At 36.1% G+C, this 20,479-nt stretch overlaps 1 protein-coding gene across 1 annotated transcript in view; it reads left to right on the top strand.

The window, feature by feature from the left end:
• The window catches only part of LOC140165012 (uncharacterized), a 71,964-nt gene extending 53,442 nt beyond the window's left edge, over positions 1-18,522 (top strand). Inside the window, exons 22-32 of the mRNA XM_072188423.1 lie at positions 1,666-1,758; positions 3,591-3,689; positions 5,044-5,118; positions 5,811-5,927; positions 6,278-6,523; positions 6,803-6,905; positions 7,678-7,838; positions 8,034-8,246; positions 12,427-13,569; positions 14,664-14,703; positions 16,328-18,522. Coding sequence (XP_072044524.1) covers positions 1,666-1,758; positions 3,591-3,689; positions 5,044-5,118; positions 5,811-5,927; positions 6,278-6,523; positions 6,803-6,905; positions 7,678-7,838; positions 8,034-8,246; positions 12,427-13,569; positions 14,664-14,703; positions 16,328-16,662 — 2,625 coding nt within the window. The 3' untranslated portion in view covers positions 16,663-18,522. The remainder of the gene's footprint in view (positions 1-1,665; positions 1,759-3,590; positions 3,690-5,043; positions 5,119-5,810; positions 5,928-6,277; positions 6,524-6,802; positions 6,906-7,677; positions 7,839-8,033; positions 8,247-12,426; positions 13,570-14,663; positions 14,704-16,327) is intronic.
• The last annotated feature ends 1,957 nt before the right edge of the window (positions 18,523-20,479 follow it).

A 20,479-nucleotide genomic window follows, 5' to 3' on the forward strand; every position in this document is an offset into this window, starting at 1 on the left:
CAATGAGAACATGTTATAAGGCGCTTTGGAAGGCACACAATACCCCAATGGCTTTCCATATTATGTGCACTCAACAACTATTCAGTATCGATCGAGTTACGTAATGTTACTATGTCAACGGGATCACACGCTTAAGTAATGAACCACGATCGAAACAATCAGTGCACAAAAAAGGCATACCAAAATAGCGTGATCGTAATACAAACAGTGCTTGGTTCCGATACATGTACCATCACGGAGTTACGTAACTACTTCGTGGTCTGATAGTTATATGATCAATGGTCTGATCTACTTGGGTTCGATCCTTTTAAGAAAAGAAAAAATAGCTGATCATTTATAATGCATAAATGAATAAAGTAATGTAGTTGCACAATTTGAAACATTGAGGCCGTTCTATTTTTCAAAGGTCATTTAACTGTTAAATGTAGTGGAATATATCACGCATTGATAGGTAGCGGGTGGAGCAAATTTTGTCAGCGGTTTTTGTTGCCGTTTGTTCGCAATGCCTATTTATCTAAAAAAAATAAGAAAATTCACAATATTCGTTCGAAAAATGAGGACAAAATCCAAAAACATTTCTTGACCCTTCTTCACATAAAAGTGGGGGGAGAAATCAAGATTCGAACAAGTACCATTTACCATTCAAGGCCCACCCTCTACCGACTAAGCTAACGGTTAAGACAATAGAAGGGTGTAATTTTGAACTGAAGAATATAAAAAAAATATGAAGAAATTACAATGTTATAAAATGATTTACTAAAATGAGTTAGGTATAACGTATGAATCGATTTACAAATTAAGTCCAATGGCACTTTGAGAAAGAATACCTGAAGAAACCCCAAAACATTTGCTGCTCTAGCAACTAACCTAGTGACCCAAAGTATTGGGTCATGTCACGATATTTTTTCTGAGTCATTATGTCCAGGTTGCTCAATTTAACATACATGTATCCTTAATGCTGTTGAGATTTTACAAGGATGGCGCTCTCACATTTCTAAGAATCCAAAAGCGCCATTGGGCGAACGTTTACGGTAGGTTCATTACAACATTTGATTGAATTGACTGAGTTACTCTAAAATGAAACGATAAAAACAAAGAATCATGAAAAAAGACACATACAAGATAAAATAATAAAATTATATAAACAATGTTAAAGATAAAATCAAGAAAATAGAGAATAAAATGTCCTCAAATCAGAAAAAAAACATTGACAGACATTATAATCTGTCAGAAGTTACTGCATGAGATTCGAACCATCAATCTTCTCCACAAGTTTATCCTCGCACTATAGTCTAATGCTCTGCTCACTGGGCCACAACGTACCAGGTGAATGATTACCGCATTATCATGAACAAGTTTGTTCGATCTTGTTCATTTTGTATGTGTCGATAGGTTTCACCCTTTAACTACATGTACCCTTAATGATCAGTGATAATAGTCGGCTTTTACAGGGATGGCGCTCTCTCATTTCCATGAACTCCATAGCGCCATTAGGCGAACGTTTACGGTAAAATATGCTTTCATAACATAAAAAGGTGATTTTAACATGAATTTTCCAAACACATTAATAAAGGGCATGTGAGCAAATGCGTCACATTTTACATGATGAAATCCAATTCACCTATTTGGGACCGGCATCCCTACTTTTTTTCTTTACTATTAAAGGAAGGTAAAACACCCTTGCATTATGCAGCCCAATTCCAAGGGTATTGTGATCATCTACTCCAGAAGGGGGCTTCTGTTGATGCTGAAGATAATGTGAGTATAATCCTGTCTAAAATGAGATTTATGTGTTACAATTTTAAATGATATCATTCATAAATGTTGCATTGAATATGTGCAGATTGGTAAAAAAAACAATGGGTGAAATACAATGCACGAAACAATGAAGGTGATGCTGCTATCTGTTCCAATTCCATTGACCTCATGTCCTGGGTAGGATAACTCCGATAAGAGGGGCATGCCAAAAAGCACTACAGCCATGTTATAAATACATATTATAATACAAATGTACGTTCAAAGGTCCAGCGAAATTAAAGCAATATTGTACAATTTTGCTGAGGATGTTTTTCAACACTACACTCATCAGTGGATAGTTTATGGGATCATGTTCATAACTCATCAAAATGACCAACCTAGGTCAAGACCGACGCAGTGATACCCATTGATGTCGTTTGGTGATGGAAATAAAGGGCAATATTCTTTGTTTTGCTTCATTTGATCAGCTCAAAATGAAAAAGGCATTATCTGACTGTAAAAAGTAAATTTTGTGAAATAGAAATACAAATCTATTTTTTAGGGAAATGTTCCAATATTGTGTTAATGAAGATGGAAAAGATAATAGTACCTACTTATAACAATATGTTAGCCAATTTAAACTTAAAATAAAAAAATTGAAAATACACAATTGCGATCAATTTGAGACACTTCTGACTGACACTGATTACAATTAGCTACAATTGGATGGTTTAATGAACATTCATAACCTCATTAATAAATGCGATGCGTGCAATCCAATCATATTTTATTATTTGTGAAAACGCGAACACAAATCGAGGTCATTAATATCTCACAATTGACCGCAAAATGCGTAATTGTTCCAATGTCGCACACAATTGACGGGCGTTTGCTAGCTGTTGTGCGTCGAACAAACTGCGCGCGCGCTGGCTGCCGTAATTGGAGTGCGCGCTACCCCAGACAAACAAGAACCTAGACTAATGACTTTGGTTCGCGTAGTGAAGCCGACACTGCTTAGCAACGACTTTGACAAGGACGCATACCCGGACGCAAGCAAGCAGATATGTTCGCGTCTCACGGAACATGTTGCATTCAAGCGCTGGCGATAATGGCGCAACAATCACGCAAACGAGCGCGTCTTTATCTCCAGACATGAACGCTTATTTCTCCGCGTCCGACCACCCGACCAAAATCACCTTGGATACGACGTGGCTTCATCTACTGCCATGGTTAGGGATGGGCAGTCATAGGTCTAGGTGATATGTCTATGCGCGCTACCATATTTGCACAGATTGTGGTACGCACTTTTGTTATTGGTCGTCCTGTTTTAACCTGATCGATTTTTGGAAAGGGAAGATGTAAAAATCATTTTTTATTAACTTTTGAGCAAAATGTTGTGTTATTTTGTGAGGTGAAGAGATTAAAGTGACGGTTAATATGAATGAGGTTAATAACTTTGCATCGGTAATATGTCGGGCATTGTGAAAAATCTAAACATTTTGCTTTGGACCTCGGTTCCAAAGGCAAAATGTTTAGATTTTTCACAATGCCCTCCAAATAACCGATGCGCAGTTATTAACCTATAAGTCAAAACACTTTTCTTGTGCATAATTGATGGCGATGTGGAAATTAAAATCAGTATGATTCTCCATAAGCCTCATAATTTTTATTTTCTGAGATGCCCATGATCATTACATCTTTGGTATTTCAAAATTTTTATTTAGTCAGTCATACATTTTCAGTAGAAGTAGAAGCTATAAAATGTCATCAGCAAGTCTTGTATAGGACAGCTTATTTATTTTAAACACTGTATTAGATTCAATTTATTTATTTATATTTCTTTTTGTAATCAGGATGGTAACACACCATTGCATATGGCAGCCAAAGCAGGTAATGAAGACAACTGCATGCTATTGATAGGAGCAAAAGCAAATGCACTGAAACAGAACAAGGTAAAACACCTGTTTGTTTTGTGTTTTTGATGCTCGACCCATAAAACGCCCATTATTATGTGAAGAGATGCAAATTATTCAAGCCATAATGTATGATCTTATAATGAAATTGGTTAATTTTTTTAACTTGATTTTTTGTCATATTTGTAATGTTTACACATGTCCCAACTTACACCTATAAATGGATATCAGCCAAGTTTGTTTGACATAATATCGTATTCAGACATAAGCCTGCCATAGATCTCCACATGAAACGGCCAGCGAGGTTTCTTTCCTTTTTCTTTTTTTATGTCTGAACTATGCCAGGCATTAACAGCGGCTATCAATGTGATAGTGCCCATGGGTTGACACCAAGATGGTTGTTAACCTACTGCTTGAAGATCAGCCGAATTTTGGTTGGAGGTAATAAGTCTTTCCATCTTCATCTGAGACACCAATGATGCATACTGCTCTTCTTTGGATAGCATCAAGTTTGGACAAAGTGGGTGGAGCCCCATCCATGTGGAGCTGGCATATTCCATCTTGGATCAGATTATAGTCTTGTATATATCATTGCTCTCTGAGAAAGAACACGATATGGGCCGCACGGCAAAGGAGACCAAGACATTGACTAGCTGTTCTTGCCATCTTGTTTACCACAGGAGTCCATGATATGTCTTTGTTTACAGTAAGAACAAGCAGGTCAACACTATTAGTCTCTTCCAAAGTTGTTCAGCAGAAGGGGAGCTAAGGATGACTAGTTGGAGTATCTCTGCTGTTGGAATACGTATAGTGGTGGTCTTGCCCTCCACAGTACCAGCACATTCCATGTGTTTGCCCATTTCTCTTTTGAGGTTTATATCTAGTGATGTTGCTAAGCACCTATTCTGTCTTCCTTGGACTTGATTGAGGACATCAGGGTTATGTCGTTGATGAAGATACTAAACAGAAGAGGTCCAAGGATGAAGCCTTGTGGGACACCAGCATTTATAAGTTTTTTTTGATGAAATCTCAATGCCGGGCATTCAATACCTTGTCTAATACCTCCTCTAAAACTATGCTTCTGAATATGGTGTGTTAATTTCTACTGAGCAAGGGGTTGATGCAGATATTTTGATAGCCATTGGAGATAGATCTAGTTTCAGGAAATGTATGTGAAGCATGACAAAATGATATTGTGTATCACCAAAGTAATCATCCAAAAGGCAATGTGTTTCATGCCCTCTAAGTGCTCTCAGACATCTAAGTTAGGTCATTGCCCTGGAGGAATTGTCCTGTTGGCATGCAGACTTGGTTTAAGTACTTTAATACAGTAAAATTATTCTCAAGTTTATATGACAGCACCTATTAATATTCTATTATGTAATTCAATTAGGCTGGTGAACGACCTTTGGATCTTTGGCAAGGATCTGGTGAGCAGAGACCCAGAAATCTGGAAAAGGCAGTTAAGGTAAGCATCAATAAATCTGTTAATAAAAATGCCAGTGTAATGTCAGTTCTCAAGATAAAGTGCCCCTAGAAATAGGAACAATATGTTTGGGAGAAATCGGGACAGAAAGGACAGAATTTTATATCATGGCAGCCCAATTGAATCCTGTTTTCTCTCCAACTGGGGCAAACTTCTTAAATACCGGGACTTTCCCCATGGAATGACCAAGCTGGTGCCGGGTGCAGCCCCCTGATCTTTTTGCAAATAATGTTATGTAAACATTATTGAAAAATATGATCAAATGTGAACATATTATTTTGCCACCATTGTGAAATATCACAGTCATATTTATTTTAGGAACCCTCAACTGCATGAATAGCCTCCAGGACTTACTTAATTTAAATAATAGACACTTTGGTGTTTGGAGTGATAAAGTATCCTGCACCTAGGCATTTTGCCACATAACTCTGTAATGTCTGGGACAAAAGACAAACAGAAGTTTTACCTTGGAAAATTAGCCTAGAATTTTGCATTATTTGGCTTAAAAAGTTTAGATTTTCATGATTTCTTATTTTGAGTGGGGGGGGGGGGGTGGAGGCAAAATTCATACCCTCAACTCCACCACTGATACCAAGCATGATTCATAAAGAAAGATTTCTTTTCTGTTTTATTAGTATAGCTTGCTAACATCACAATTACAATTCCTTTTGTAGGTTCAAGAATATGAAGAATTGAAGAAAAGAGGAGAAACAAAGTTAGAAACGGTGAAATTGTTTCTGTTGGGTGAGCCAGAAGCTGGAAAAACTACACTCAAAAGTAGTCTAATCAAGGTAACTTGTTAATGTTTGTTGGTTTGTTAAATGATTTTATGCATTGGGGAAAGAAACAAAGGCTATATATTTGTCTCTCCAGAGCTTCAAAGATAAAGCTGATAACCAATCTCATGTGACTGCTAGCTTATTAGTACTTAATTTAAATGTAAATCAACTGTTCGAGATCTACAAAAACACATTACAGTAGCAATAAAAACAAATATGCACAGGCTGGAATTAGGCATGAATAATTTGATGATTATGTTAGTGTATTTTTAAACCAACTTCAAACCTGTTATGATATATGGTTAATTTGATAACCATATTCTTATTCTTTGTTTTATTTCACAAAATCTTCCCAACAAAAGGAAGCTGCTAGCAATGAGTACATCCGAACTGCAGGTATAGATGTATCACAACATTCTGTGGATGAAGCTGGGAAGTTTTCAATTTGGGATTATGCAGGGCAAGAGGAATTCCATGTTACCCACAGCATGTTTCTTGGAGGAGAGAACTCCATATTTCTTGTGATGTATGATTTGTCCAAAGCATACACTACATCATTTAGCAGAAAAAGCACAGATCAAGAAAAAGTCACAAAATATTGTGAAAGGGTAAGATGATTCATTTTGTATATGTTGATCACACGCCCTCTAAGATATAAGAATTGTTATAAGAATATCCTCTTGGACATCAGGACGGACTGAGCTAAAATTATTACTTGGTACTTTTTGCCATAATACAAATGCTGATACTGGATAGAGATTTAAACCTTTACACACAGCTAAAAGGGATCACTTCATGCACTGTTGGCACAGCATAATACAAGTATGATCATAATTCATAAGCGGCAACAGATGGTAAAATAATTCTGACTTCTTTTACTTTTATAGTTGCGGTACTGGCTCTCTTTCATCAAAGCAGGCAACAGTCCATCAACAGACAAACCCAGAGTAGTGCTTGTTGCTTCACATCTGGATAAAGTGCCTGATGATGGTGAGATGAAAACTAATTGAGTAGTTCTGCTTGTGTTCTGTTAGCACCTTGACTATAACTCCACTTGGCTTATTCCAAGTGTTCAACTTTGTAAACAAATTGCTGTGCTAAATTCATAGATCACAGGTCACTTCATTTCTTTGCCACAAAATCATGTTTACATTATTTTATTTAAAAGGGCATTTCGTGATCCACAGCATCATCCTCCACTTTCCTCAAAAAATGTCGAGATTTTTATACCACTGGAAGCCTCTATCTGGCTACATAATGTTTATGTACAAAATAGTTGTTACAGATTAATTTGTTTAGCAAACATATCATGAAATTTGAATTATGTTCTGTGCACCAGAACGAAATTACAACACATTTTCTATGGAGCTGTGTAATACATAAAATCATGCATAACTCGCAAACACAAAATTGGAATCAACTGAAATTTTCAGAATAAGCTTTTTTCGTGGATATCTACTGGAAAATGTCACAAAAAGAGGATGCTAGGATCATGAAATACTCCTTTGAACAGTAACAAAAACCCTCATTCAATATCTCTTGCTACATTCACCTTATTTTACCCACAGTGTTTTGCATTTAAGTAGATACCTGTAAGTTAATTGGTATTGTATTTGTTATGCTAATATTTTTTTTGTTGTTGCTTGTTTTATTTTCTTCTTGATTTTTGCATTCACTCATGTTGATGGCTTTAAACCCAAAACGTAAATATGAAGACATAATTATTGGTAACACGATTCATTTTTGTACTACTTTTTTTAAGGGCGAATGATTGCTGAGAATATTTTGAAAGAGCTGAGAAAGATGTTTTCTGCATCGCTGAATATTCAAGACAAACTTGTTGCACTGGATGGAAGAAAAGGCAAATCAGAAGAAATGAAATTACTGAAAATCACTTTGAAGGAACAAGCTGATGAAATCAGGGTGAGACATGGAATAAAAGAAGTTTTTAAAGTATAAGAAAGGTCAAATATTAGAATGTGATTAAGTTGCAGAATTTTTATGACAACGTTTACAAGTAATAAGGGGTCATGGCTATTTTTTTTTTTATTGTAATCGAATTATAGGATCTCTCAATAATGGGTGCCTGGGTTTCTTTAAAACATTATTTTCATGCAGGGTGAAAGAATGGTACCAACTCTCTGTGAAGACATAAAACGAGAGATGGGAAAGTGGTGTCTTACCGAGTCTGAAGCCAATGAAATGAAAGAAGAAGCTGCATATCCTGTGATGCCCATTGCACATTTCACACAGAAGATTAAAGAATTAGATGATCGGAATAATGATGAATTCATCAAAACTGCTTCAGAGTATCTTCACAAAATGGGAGAGGTGAGTCAAACTGTCAATTTTGGGAATTGCATTGAAACAATGTTCTTTATAAGGTACAAATGTACATACTTTATCTACCCTTCTTGTAAATGGCGCACATTTAACTTAAATGTCTACACCAGTACAGCGTAATTGTGTTAAAATACTTGTTTGGATTGGAAACGTGCGACAAGAGCTCAAAATAAAGATACCAGTTCTGACGATGATATAAATATCACATTATCTTAATATACACTTCTAGTGCCCGTTTCTATTCATCGTTATGTATTCTTCTCCCGTGCATTATTTTCGCGAACTACCCTTCACAGCCCAAATTATATAAACCTGCACGCTAAACAATGCATTATCTAAAACCTGCACGCTAAACAATAGATTCTAGATAATACGTGCACGCTCAAATACTAGAAATACTACTTTCACATAACCATATAGTAGAGTTAGGTGACGCTTTCGACACAGAGGTCACATAACTATATAATTGTCTGTTCGATATATATACCATCAAAAAGTACGAATATACATTCTGTGGTGTTAAAATGGTATAGTTACAAACGGTGTTCTATAATAGGGTACAATTATCGAATAGGGTGCAACTCGCTAGACTTGAGTCCAGTCCTCGTTTACGGAGTTTAGGGTTAGGGTTGGGGTAGGGCAGTCTTGTAATAAGACTAGTAGAGTTGCACCCTATTATGCAAATAACGTTGTCATACATTATGATTAATGACCTCAAATAAATCAAACATCAAATGAGAATAATCGAGCTTCTATTAATTAAAAAGGGCCAAAAACAGGTGGATCATAATTATACAAGATGACACCATTGCAAAATATTCAGCATTTTACAAATGAAATACATGTAGGCCTATATCTAAAATAACATAGCGGGCCAGGAAACACACACTAGCGCATAATATCATGATCATGCTTTATAATACCATAGGCCTTCAAACACATGTGTTTGAAGGCCTATGATAATACTGAACAAATTGTTAAATCCCAATGTCGTGTGTTTTAATATAAGTAGATTTTAAAGTTCAAATTATAGAGCTATAAAGTCCAGTTGATATTCACCGTAGTACTAGTCGGACATCTAAATCGATCGTTTCCAAATGAACTGGTTCAGTGCTCTAAATGATCACAACATAAAGTCAATTGGTTACAAACCATGCGTGAATAAGTTACTAAAGTATGACGTATGGCATAATCGATACCATTGATAGCTAACTTATACAGGAATTGATTTTCTTTACCAGTTAAATGCTACGTAGCTGGTCAATCTCCTGACGGTGTTTTTAAAATGTAAGATATTTTCCCTAATATTAAAACTAATATAATGAATGCAGCAATTAATATTGCCTATTGTTTTAATAGGCCTACACTCAAAGTGTATGACGGATAATGTACTCGTGCAAATGCATTCGTCAAGATAATTGCACTTGCCATGGAGTTATTGCATTTAACTAAATGCAATAACTCCACGGCGCGTGCGATTATCTTGACGAATGCATTGCACTCAGTTCATTATCCTTATCATAACAGCAGCCTATTACTGATGCAAACTTTAAGAAATACCATGAAATGATTTTCAATCCATTGAAATTTGAAAATAGTACTACAGATAAAGATAATATTACTAATGACAAATGTATTATTATTATTATTACACAATACTTATAGGGCGCTCTACGGAGCACACAGCGCCTTACAAAAGCGACAAAAAACACAATATAGCAATACACAAGCAATAATACAGAAAACAAAAAGAAATGCAGAAAAATTAACTCTGGAACAAGTGTGTTTTCAGGCGTATTTTGAATATAGACACAGACGCCGATTCCCTGATGTCAACGGGGAGACTATTCCAAACGCGAGGTGCAACAACAACAAAGGAATTATCTCTGACTCGTTTTTTAGATCGAGGAACAGCAAGTCTTGTTGCATAGAAGAACGAAGTCTGTGTCTGTATCCGCCAGTAGCAACATCCTGAAGTAGCTGGACAAGATCAGTGAGATATGAAGGGGCCTGGTTATTTAGACATTTAAATGCATATAGAATGATTTTGTAAATAATTCTCTGTTTTACCGGTAACCAGTGGAGAGACAGCAAGAGGCCATCAGAGGATTGATCCCGTCCACAAGCATGGACTAGCCGCGCAGCCTTATTTTGTAATCGCTGCAAGCGTTTCAGGTCGACTTCGCGAGCGCCATAAAGAAGTGAGTTAGCATAGTCGATGCGGGATAAGATCAATGCTCTGACGGCATGATGACAAGCGTCTTGGGTGATGAAAGCGGCGAATACGCCATACAAATTACGAATATGAAAATTGACAGTTTTACAAATGCTGTTGACATGACTTGACATATTTAAACACTGGTCAAATGTCACCATTCATCAATGTAACTATGTAACACCAAACCAATGTTCCTTCTTGGAAAATGGTAAATTAAATTTTATGAATGTCAATATTAGAAGCCTAAATAATAACTTTGACAAACTCAAGAAATGTATGAAAGCTATTAACCATGACTTTACCGTAATAAGTATTTCTGAAACCCATTTTAAGAGATAAGCCACCTGATTTTTACAAACTCGCTGGATATAACTTTGAATGTGTCAATAGAGTGGGAAGACAGAAAGGGGGAGTAGGCATGTATATTTCGGACAACCTTAAATACCAGGTGTGCAAAGACTTAAGTAAATCAACCCCAAACTTTGAATCATGCTTCATAGAAATTGAAAATGTAAATAAACAAAATATCATTGTCGGTGCTGTATACAGAGCCCATACATCTATTAATGAGTTCATGACAGGTATAGATCCTATTTTACAGACAATTAATGCTCAAAAAAGCTTGCCTATGTTTGGGCGATTTTAATATAGATCTATTATTATCTATTATCTAACACAAAAGCCTGCCATGATTATTAAGACCTAATTTATTCCTATTCATTAATGCCAACTATATACAAATCGACTAGAATTACTGATACCACCGCTACACTAATTAATAATATTAACGAATAACGAAGCTGTAATTCAGTCTGCTATCATAGTCACAAATGTGAGTGACCATTTCCCAACAATCTTGTCAACAAATCTAGATGTAACTGACATTCCAAGACCAACGGTGACACATAAAAGGGTTCATAGTAACGAAAATGTTTACATGTTAAAGAAAAGATTAGCTGATGGCAAGAATACCTAGATAATATAAATGCAGATGATGATTACAATAAGTTTATCAGTATATTTAATAAAATATATAATGAATGTATTCCATTAAAGAAATGTTCAAATAAAAGGGAACCAAAATCGCCGTGGATATAACCAAATGGCTACTGAGGAGTATAAACATTAAAAATACTTTATATATTTACAAAACCCAAGTGTTGAATGCCTTCACAAATTTAAATTATATAGAAATAAAACTTCATTCTTTTAAACGCAACTTTAAGAGGAAATATTATTTGAGCGGGCTATAAATAATATGAAACACACAGGGAAAACTCAATAATATCATTGGCCGTGGTAAAACAAAACAAGCTCAAAAGAAATCTATTACCAAAAATGTAGGTCCTAATCTAGCATAACAAATTCACAAATCAGGTAAAGATTATTTTGATTACCTAAAAAATCCAATATCTATTAGTATGTATATGAAGCCAGTTGTTGAAATGGAAATTATTGATAAATTTAATCAAAATAAAAGTGCTAGTCATGATAATATTGGAAAATTTATTATAAAAAGAGTTGCAAAGGAAATTGTTCAGCCGCTTGTCTCAATCTTTAATCTCTCAATTTCAACCGGTGTTGTGCCACAAAGAGTAAAAACAGCAAAGGTAATACCAATCTATAAAAAAAAAGATTCTGAAGTATTTTCTAATTACCAATTTCGTTATTTTTCAAAGATACTTGAAAGACAAGTGTTTAACAGATGTATTGTGTATATAGATAGTAAAAAGGTACTGAATGATAAACAGTTTGGTTTTCGAAACAAATATTCTACATACATGGCCATAACACAACTAGTTGATAAAATTAATTATGCCGTTGAAAGAAATGAAACCGGACTATTTTGAGAAGCCTTTGACACTATTGACCATAACATATTAATTCATAAATTGGAACACTATTGTTTTCGTGATATCAAACTTTTTTCTCACCTGTTTTTATATGTAGATATACCTGGTCAAGATTAAGGGTGCAGAATCTCTAGCTGTGCTAGATCCGCAATGGTTGTGCACTAAAGTTATCGGGCCAACCCTGGCAAGGTCCAGATCAGGGTTTCCACCAACATTCAAGAAGCTTGACAAAGGTCGGTTTACTGTCCAAGATGTGGAAGAGCTTTTCCCAGATTTTCCAAACCACAAGCATCTGCTCCTATTTCTTGAGCAATTGGAGCTTATCTACAAGCTGGATGAGAAGAATTACACCATGCCTTCACAACTGAGAGATAGATTTCCACAAAAGTTTTGGGCAGAAGATCCAACAAAGGAAGAATACTACGGCAGGCGAATAGAATGCAAAGACGAAACAGATATATTCAGTGCAGATGTCTTTCCTTGTCTTCAAGTGAGGCTGATGAGACGCTACTACACAGAGAAAACAAAAGCTTTTATCTCCCAGAGTGAGCTTAAGTTTTCAGATCGCGTAGAAGGTTTTGTTGAACTTGTAGAAGATCAACAAGCAATTCAGTACTATGTTCGCAATGCTGGCAAACACCAGAGGGCACATACCTATAAGATCCTGAAAGAAGTTGAAGGGATTATCCATGCAGAATTAGAGGAACGCTCTCCAGGTACCATCATCACACACAGGTTTCTCAGTTCAGCAGAGCTGATGAAGCACAGGAAGGGGTTGGTGCGAAGTTATACCATTGCGCAGCTACAAGAAGCTGTTGGGCCAACTGGCAATGGCACAGTGTGTGATCCAGACACTGGAAATACAGATGAAATTCAACATCTCTTGTGTTTTGGTTACGATGAAACATTCTTAGAATGTTTCGGATGGGACTGCAGTCTTGAATGGATGACATCTGATGCTCAAGAAGCATTGTCAAAGGCTTTGAATATGGAGAGACCTTTGCGAGATGATTATCGTGGTCTTGCTGAGGCATGTGGTTTCTCAGAGACCCAACTGATGAATATCGCACAGAAATGTAGGAATAAGGAGTCTGTCACAGTGGCTGTTCTGAAAGCATGGTCCAAACCAGAAAGGAAGACTGTCGGTGATCTAGGAGCTATCCTTAACCATCCAGGACTAGTTGACAACAAGAAAGCAGTGAGGGCTTTGGATGATATGATGGCAAAGATAGATAAAAAGGTGAGTCATTGAAGTACAAATCTGGTGAAGGCAAAACAGTTCATGATGTCCTTAACTGACCACTTTTTTCAATTTCGGAAGAGCCTTGTTTCTGTGGCAGTTTAAGGGAGGAATTTGATGTGATAACATAAAACAATTGATACTAATAGTGAAGGCAATTAATATCAAGTTATATTGATTTTGGTTTAATATATGTTTTGGTACCCATGTTTAATGCACATTAGTATACAGCAGAGAAGTATCAATGTCACACTCTAAATTGAGAGGAACAAGGAAAATTTCTGATAGAGAATAAATGTATTGTTTTATACACGGCTGTGTTTCTGGCCTGATGTTACACAGGAAACGTACACCTTTATTTTAAGTGAAACATTTGTTACCATTTTTATCAAGTTCACTCACGTGCATATCAACAGGAAATCAACAGAGCCCTCATTTATGAGCGTAAATGCAAAATACCCTGCCGAAATGCATGAACACTGCTATGTGACGTGTGTATTCATGGGGGTAGTCATCATACGCAGTACGTGCAGATCTATTGCGAGACATAACAAGGTATATAAGTCTTACACAGAGGGAGTACGAGTTTCAAATTAAATAGACAATTGGGTAATTTCCATTTGAAGTACTCACGCCAATTATGGAAGATATAGGTACAGGGGGAGTTTAGGTTTCAAAATGATTAGCCCTGACCAATTACATTTGAAAAACACTCCCTCTGTGGAAGAGAATCTTCCACACGGTGGTAGTGTGGATTTCCACTGGAGTAGCCCATTAACTGTCATGACTGTGTATACTGCAAATTGAAGAGATCCTAACCAAACTATCACTGACTGCTCCACAGTGGCGGCGCTACGGGGGGGGGGGGGCGGCAAGAGGGCATTTGCCCCCAATATTTTCTTGCCCCCAGTTTTCCCCCCACTTTTGAGGCAAAAAAACCCAAAATTACAATAATTTCCACTTTTTTCGTCAATTTTGCCCCCCTGAAATTCACTTCCCCCCGAAAAAAAATTCCTGCTCCATAGTAAAAGACATTTTGCAATCAATGAAGATCAGTGTACAAACGTGATGTATGTTCATCTTGTTTTTTGCAGCATCATCATCAGAGAGTACCAGCTTTGAAAATGACTCTTGGTAAGTAGGCCAGTAATGAAAAGCCAATGTCCTGGTACCATATATCTTTTCTTGCTATTATAATCAAAGAAATAACCATTGATGGTGATGGTGAAGTGTTCGTAGTGTGAGCTGTATAGGATTGTAGCTTTGTTGAAGTTTGTTCTCAAAGAGAACACTTGAAAAGCAAACAATTGTTTTGCGTAGCCAAGATGGTACTATTCCAACCAGAACAAATGAAATAAATGTATGCTAAATAGGACACATCCGAAAAGGGGACTTGCTTTATCTTCCTTCGACAAGTCTGTTTTAGGAAAGGACACGTCTGTCAGTGTAAGTGAAACAGCCCAAGGAATACTGTTCTCAGTGAAACAACATTTTGGAGATCGTTACCAGTAACATGATCTTAAGACAGTCTTAAGCTAAGTTTGTCTTAAAATTATCATATCTTTGATCGTAAGATTTTTTTCCGTTCACAAAACTTGTTCAGTCATAAGTGAAATCTATGAAAAATAGACATCTGTTGTAGCTTAGACTTACGATGAACTTAGTAGTTTTATAGCCTTTACGGAATTGACTTAAGCTATGAAAGATTCAAGAGCATTGGTAGTGTTCTAATAATGAAAATTATATTGGCAGAGTGGGCATGGAACTCTATGCTCTATGTATGTTTGACTTGTCATTTTCTGCTATTCTCAGCCAAATATCATATGCTTAGATTTGTTTGGACTAAAATTCACATTTTTGGTTATTTTGATGGTTTGCAGAGATTGTGATGTCATACGAGGCATGTTGGTACTTATTTTGTTATCAATAGTAAGATGATACCCATACATATCCCATGGTATCAACCATACATGACCAAGGAAGAAAACAAATTCTAGAGCAAACATAGTAAACAACATTCCAATTTGGATAAATTATGGGAAACATAAATTATTTGTCAAAAGTTTAGGAAATTAGAATAAACAAGAGCATTAAAATCCTGGATGGGTTCTCAACTTTAGATACCGGTGTCGGGAAGTAGAGGTATTGGGTGGTATAAAAAATAATGTTTTAAAAAGGGGTGTCATTGGGTAGAGCAAGTTGGCACAGCAGTTGCCTTGCCTTGCCTTGCACCACAGTGGTCCTGGGTTCAAGCCCCGGCCGTGCCCAAGGACTGTATGTGCACTTGGTTTATCCCGATACATGCTCACTAGCTTAATTGGCATGTTTTCTCCAGGATCTACAGTTTCCTCCTGCTCTCAAAAATTGGTGATTAGTTGTTTGGTTATCAAAGAAAAACATTCTTCACCCAATTGAATTTGGGGAGCTGCACAGATAATTGGTTGATGTTACAATCTAAGTGCAGATAGGTTTGCGCTGGGTTCGGCTGCAACCAGCCTAGTTTTGATGCGATCTTTTTCTGATGAATTACCGGTAGCAACGAACGCTCTGGAAGAATGTGCTATATAAATTCAAATATTTTTGTTATTTATTAATAAAATGAAGAAAAGGGGCATTGGGTATAAAATTTTGAAACAAGGGGGTCATTTGGTATAAAATTTTGAAAAAAAGGACACCTAGTACAAAATTTCCAAAAAATGGAGCATAATGATTGACTTTTGAAATTAATTGTGTTCTCCTTGTATTGCTTTTTCCTTAGATGTTCCTCTTGACTTACTGGCACAACGGGCAGCTTTGAGGAATTGCTACATGGGTAACCTACGGCAAAACATGGAAGCTGATAAGGTACTACTGGACTGTCTCTCAACACTACCAAATGAGGTGGGTGAAAAACTTCGCATAATGGTAGACTCGCACTGTAATGAAGAGTTGAACGACATGATTGTGTGCGAGATTCTGAAGCTGAAGAAGATGGGATGGTGGGACGAGCTGATGAAAGCATTCAGCATACAACATGGAAGCACTGATTCACATCTTTGTAGGGATATGCAGCAGCATTTAAGAGCAATAAGAAACACAAAGTATTTTAAGTGATACCAAGCATAGCATGAACCAGTACTACTGTATTTGACCTAATTAGCAATCAGGTGCTTAACAGTAATACATACATACGTACGACATTTCTATAGCGCTTAATACCGTATATTTATTGCATTAATAGTCCACGTTTTTTAATTTTTTCACTTTGCAGCCATTTGTTTCCATGTTTTCCTGAAAAGCAAGAAAAAAAATGTTCATGACTACGATAGGGCCAAAAACAAATTGTTTGCTTGTCCATAGATCACTTTCAGAAGTTGGGTCGGTCGGTCGGGAAAAGGTACCAATGTGAAGTAGTGCCTACTTGTATGTAAGACACTACTTGTAGTACCGTATTCAATATAAATGGTACAACTCTCCTCTAATTGTTGCGCTGTGAACTTTAAAGTCATATATCTGTTCAAGGGAACCCTTGCAATACACTCTTTATATAAAAAGGGTTAAAAATTACTTTGATAACAGCACAATCGTCTTGGCATAGAGATGTAATAGATGTAATATCCAAGTGGCATTTTGTTCTATGGGTATTTTTATTCTTCTTGAGCTACAAAATTGTTTTATCCAGTTTGCTGGCTTTTAAAACAAAATGAGAATAGTATAATTCATAGCCGGGTGCCTATTAAGTCAAATGCAGTAAATGTTTTCCAATAGGAAGACAACTTGCATCACTATCAGAAATGGGGTACATATTGAATTATGATGTTTTTTGTAGTGTATAGGGGCCATAGAGTGCCTTACATATTCATAGTATCTGCATGTATATTTCTATCATACCAAGTAATTGTATAGGTGGATATGGGATGAATGGAATTAATTAAAATTTAATTACTTGCATTGCTGTGAACTTTATAAATTCTGTCATTACAAATATTATTTCAAATCATTAGTTTGTAGCTTTATAAAATCATTATCATAATATGTACTTTCTCAGAACTTGAGAATTAGAGTAGGAATTGTGAAGGGAAAAATGGATTTCAGCAAGAGAAAAATAAGTCTTATATATAAATTTATAATTGACTGAGCCTGACTCATATATTTTTAGAAAATATATATGTATCTTAGTAACATGTAAAAGTATAAAATACTTCCTTCAGTTTTCAAAAAGACTGTAATGTATTTTTGTGAATGAATGTGAAAGAGTTGATGTAATTATAATGTTTTCAACCACTGATGGTAACTGCTGCCTGCCACTTTTGGTCTCCTCCATGCTTAAAGGGGGGTAACCCTATTGGTTTTGGATATGGATTGTTTTTAAAATGACATATAATATCAAATATCGTCCCCTTTATGCAGCTTTGTGAAAAACGAGAGCATTTTCAGCGTAAATGTGAATAAATAGAAAAATTTGCAATCCAATATCTTGGTATGCGTGAACTGCATTCTGGGCAGGCAAGCAATAACACGTGCCGTATTAGGCCGTGTATCCATAGGATGTTCCCTTGTGGCGTGTGCCCTTGTTCCGTGTTCACTTGTTCCCATGTGACCTGCCACACAGACAACGAACCTTTGTTTTGCTTAGTGGCCGTATCCATAGGTCTGTGTGGCAGGCCACATGGGAACAAGTGGACACGGAACAAGGGCACACGCCACAAGGAACAGCCTATGGATACAGGGCCTTAAATTCCGTTCGTCATGTGCTGTGCGTGCGTGGTTGCACTGACAACCAGGCTCCACCAGGTGCACGTTCCGATAGTGACATTTTCATATACCACTCCCCATAACCAGTGTTTTTATGCTTGTCTTGATATCGTTCATGATAGATTTTTGTGTATAAATTATGGCATAATGGCAATAGCCAATATTGAAAGCAAAACAGATATGCCCTGTACGACAATGCTGCAAATGCCCGTATTGAACGTTTTTAAATCTTTTTCGTACCGATTCAGAAAAAAAAAAAGAAACAAAATATATTTCCCCTTGCAATATGTACATTTCAAATGAATGTAAAAAAGTTTGGGTTAAAAATGGAGAAGAAAAAGAAACCTGCCACCCCGAGTATTGAACCGGGTACCTATTGCATAAGTTGCATAAAAAGCATAGCGCGATAACCAACTGCGCCAATCAGCCCGCTACCACCATCTTGGATTTTTTAGAATTTTTGTGTGAATTCTCCGATTTCTCCGGAAATACATCGACTTGGGGCGTCAAATTTCAGGATAGTAATGAGAAAAATACGATCTATTTTGTGATACCAAAAATTCATTTACAATGACAAAAATCGGGGGGATAATGTTGTCGATCGGGTTACGGACCTTTAAACATCTCTGTGATATGGGTTCTTTCAATTTAGGTTGTTTTTGATACAGGTTCACTTAAAATTAAATGTTTTGAAAAATAAAAGACAGTATAAATCAATTGAGGGGCTCAATCGCGGTTTTCAATAACTATATCTTAGCATTATTTAGTTTTAAAAATTTGTTTTGGCCGGATGATGTGATGGTAAATATAATATATATGGTCATGAGGTGCAATCCCACCAATCTAGAACTAGAACCTATGAATGGGAAGAAGTAGTATATATCTCTATAAGGTCTGTGGATCTCTTGTTAACAACTACTGGGCCATGCAATGAAACTGAATGATTTGTGAATTATTTACTAAATGGAACAAGTAAAATAGAGAGCAGCCATTGAGATTCAACTTTCTTGCATTCAAATAATTTGTATTCCTATTGCATGTATTCAATTTTAAAATCCAAATTATTCAATTAATCAATTATTTTTAATTGTTGTGATTTGGTAGTACGCAGCATCTTGCGAACGGTAGTAAGCTTTGGCAAAAATTGCATTGATAATTTCATAGTGAGTGTAGAAGAATTCAAATATCACAGATATACTTTTGTAGGTCCTGTGGTTCTTGAGTTATGCTGTAATGAAGGCTGAAGCAACAACACTTTTGTTATACGTACATAACTCATCAACAAAAATAAATCAAGCAAGTTTTCAAAGTATATGATTTGTAGAATGAACTTTTGCAAAACATCAAATCATTGTTTTTCAATAATATATTGATTTAGACAATGAAAATGGATATTTTGGCTGCTTCGCCCAACATCGTGTACCCTTAAAGGCCCATTCAGTGATTTGCTTATGACGATCATAAAAATAAATCAAAATTCAGATTTTGGTACGTTTTTCATTGTCATAGATGTGCAAACATAGCCTACTAGTGGTCCAGCTGAAAGCCGTGTATTTAAGACAAAATAAGGCATTTACATAAGAATCAGTATATAAATTAGCTACATGTATTTGAATGGGGCTTCAACTTATTGCTGTTTTCTTCGTTTTTGACCAAATATTTAATTTCAAAAATACCAAATTTGAGTGACTTATCCTTCACTTTTAAGCAATTTATAAACAATTTTAATCTTTTTACACTTGTGCGGGGATCACTGAATGGGTCTTTAATATATTTCTGTGGAAGTTGGGCATGGTGAAATAATTCATCCTCTAGATAAAGCTCATTCATACAACTCATTCTTTCTCTCTCATTCCTAGCCCACTCAAAAACAAAATACATTTTATGCATATTTCTTTGATGGATTTTTAGCTCTACAATTCTTCAGTTATCATCGGTTTTGTTATGGGTTGAATTATTAGATGGTGTCTTGGTCTTGTATTTGTTTGTTTTGCCGGATCTTAATAAAGAAGTAATAATACATGATAATTGCATTTAATCTTGTTAATATGTTTGAACTGAATATTCATTTTATAGGAGGCAAGGTCAGGTGATGCAATTACAGCGTAGGTGGAAGCAGTGGAGTGCACATGAGCAAAGCAGCAGCCCCCCCCCTCCTTCTACATCTTGCCGCCTG

This window comes from Amphiura filiformis, chromosome 11, assembly GCF_039555335.1.
Source record: "Amphiura filiformis chromosome 11, Afil_fr2py, whole genome shotgun sequence".
Taxonomy (NCBI): domain Eukaryota; kingdom Metazoa; phylum Echinodermata; class Ophiuroidea; order Amphilepidida; family Amphiuridae; genus Amphiura; species Amphiura filiformis.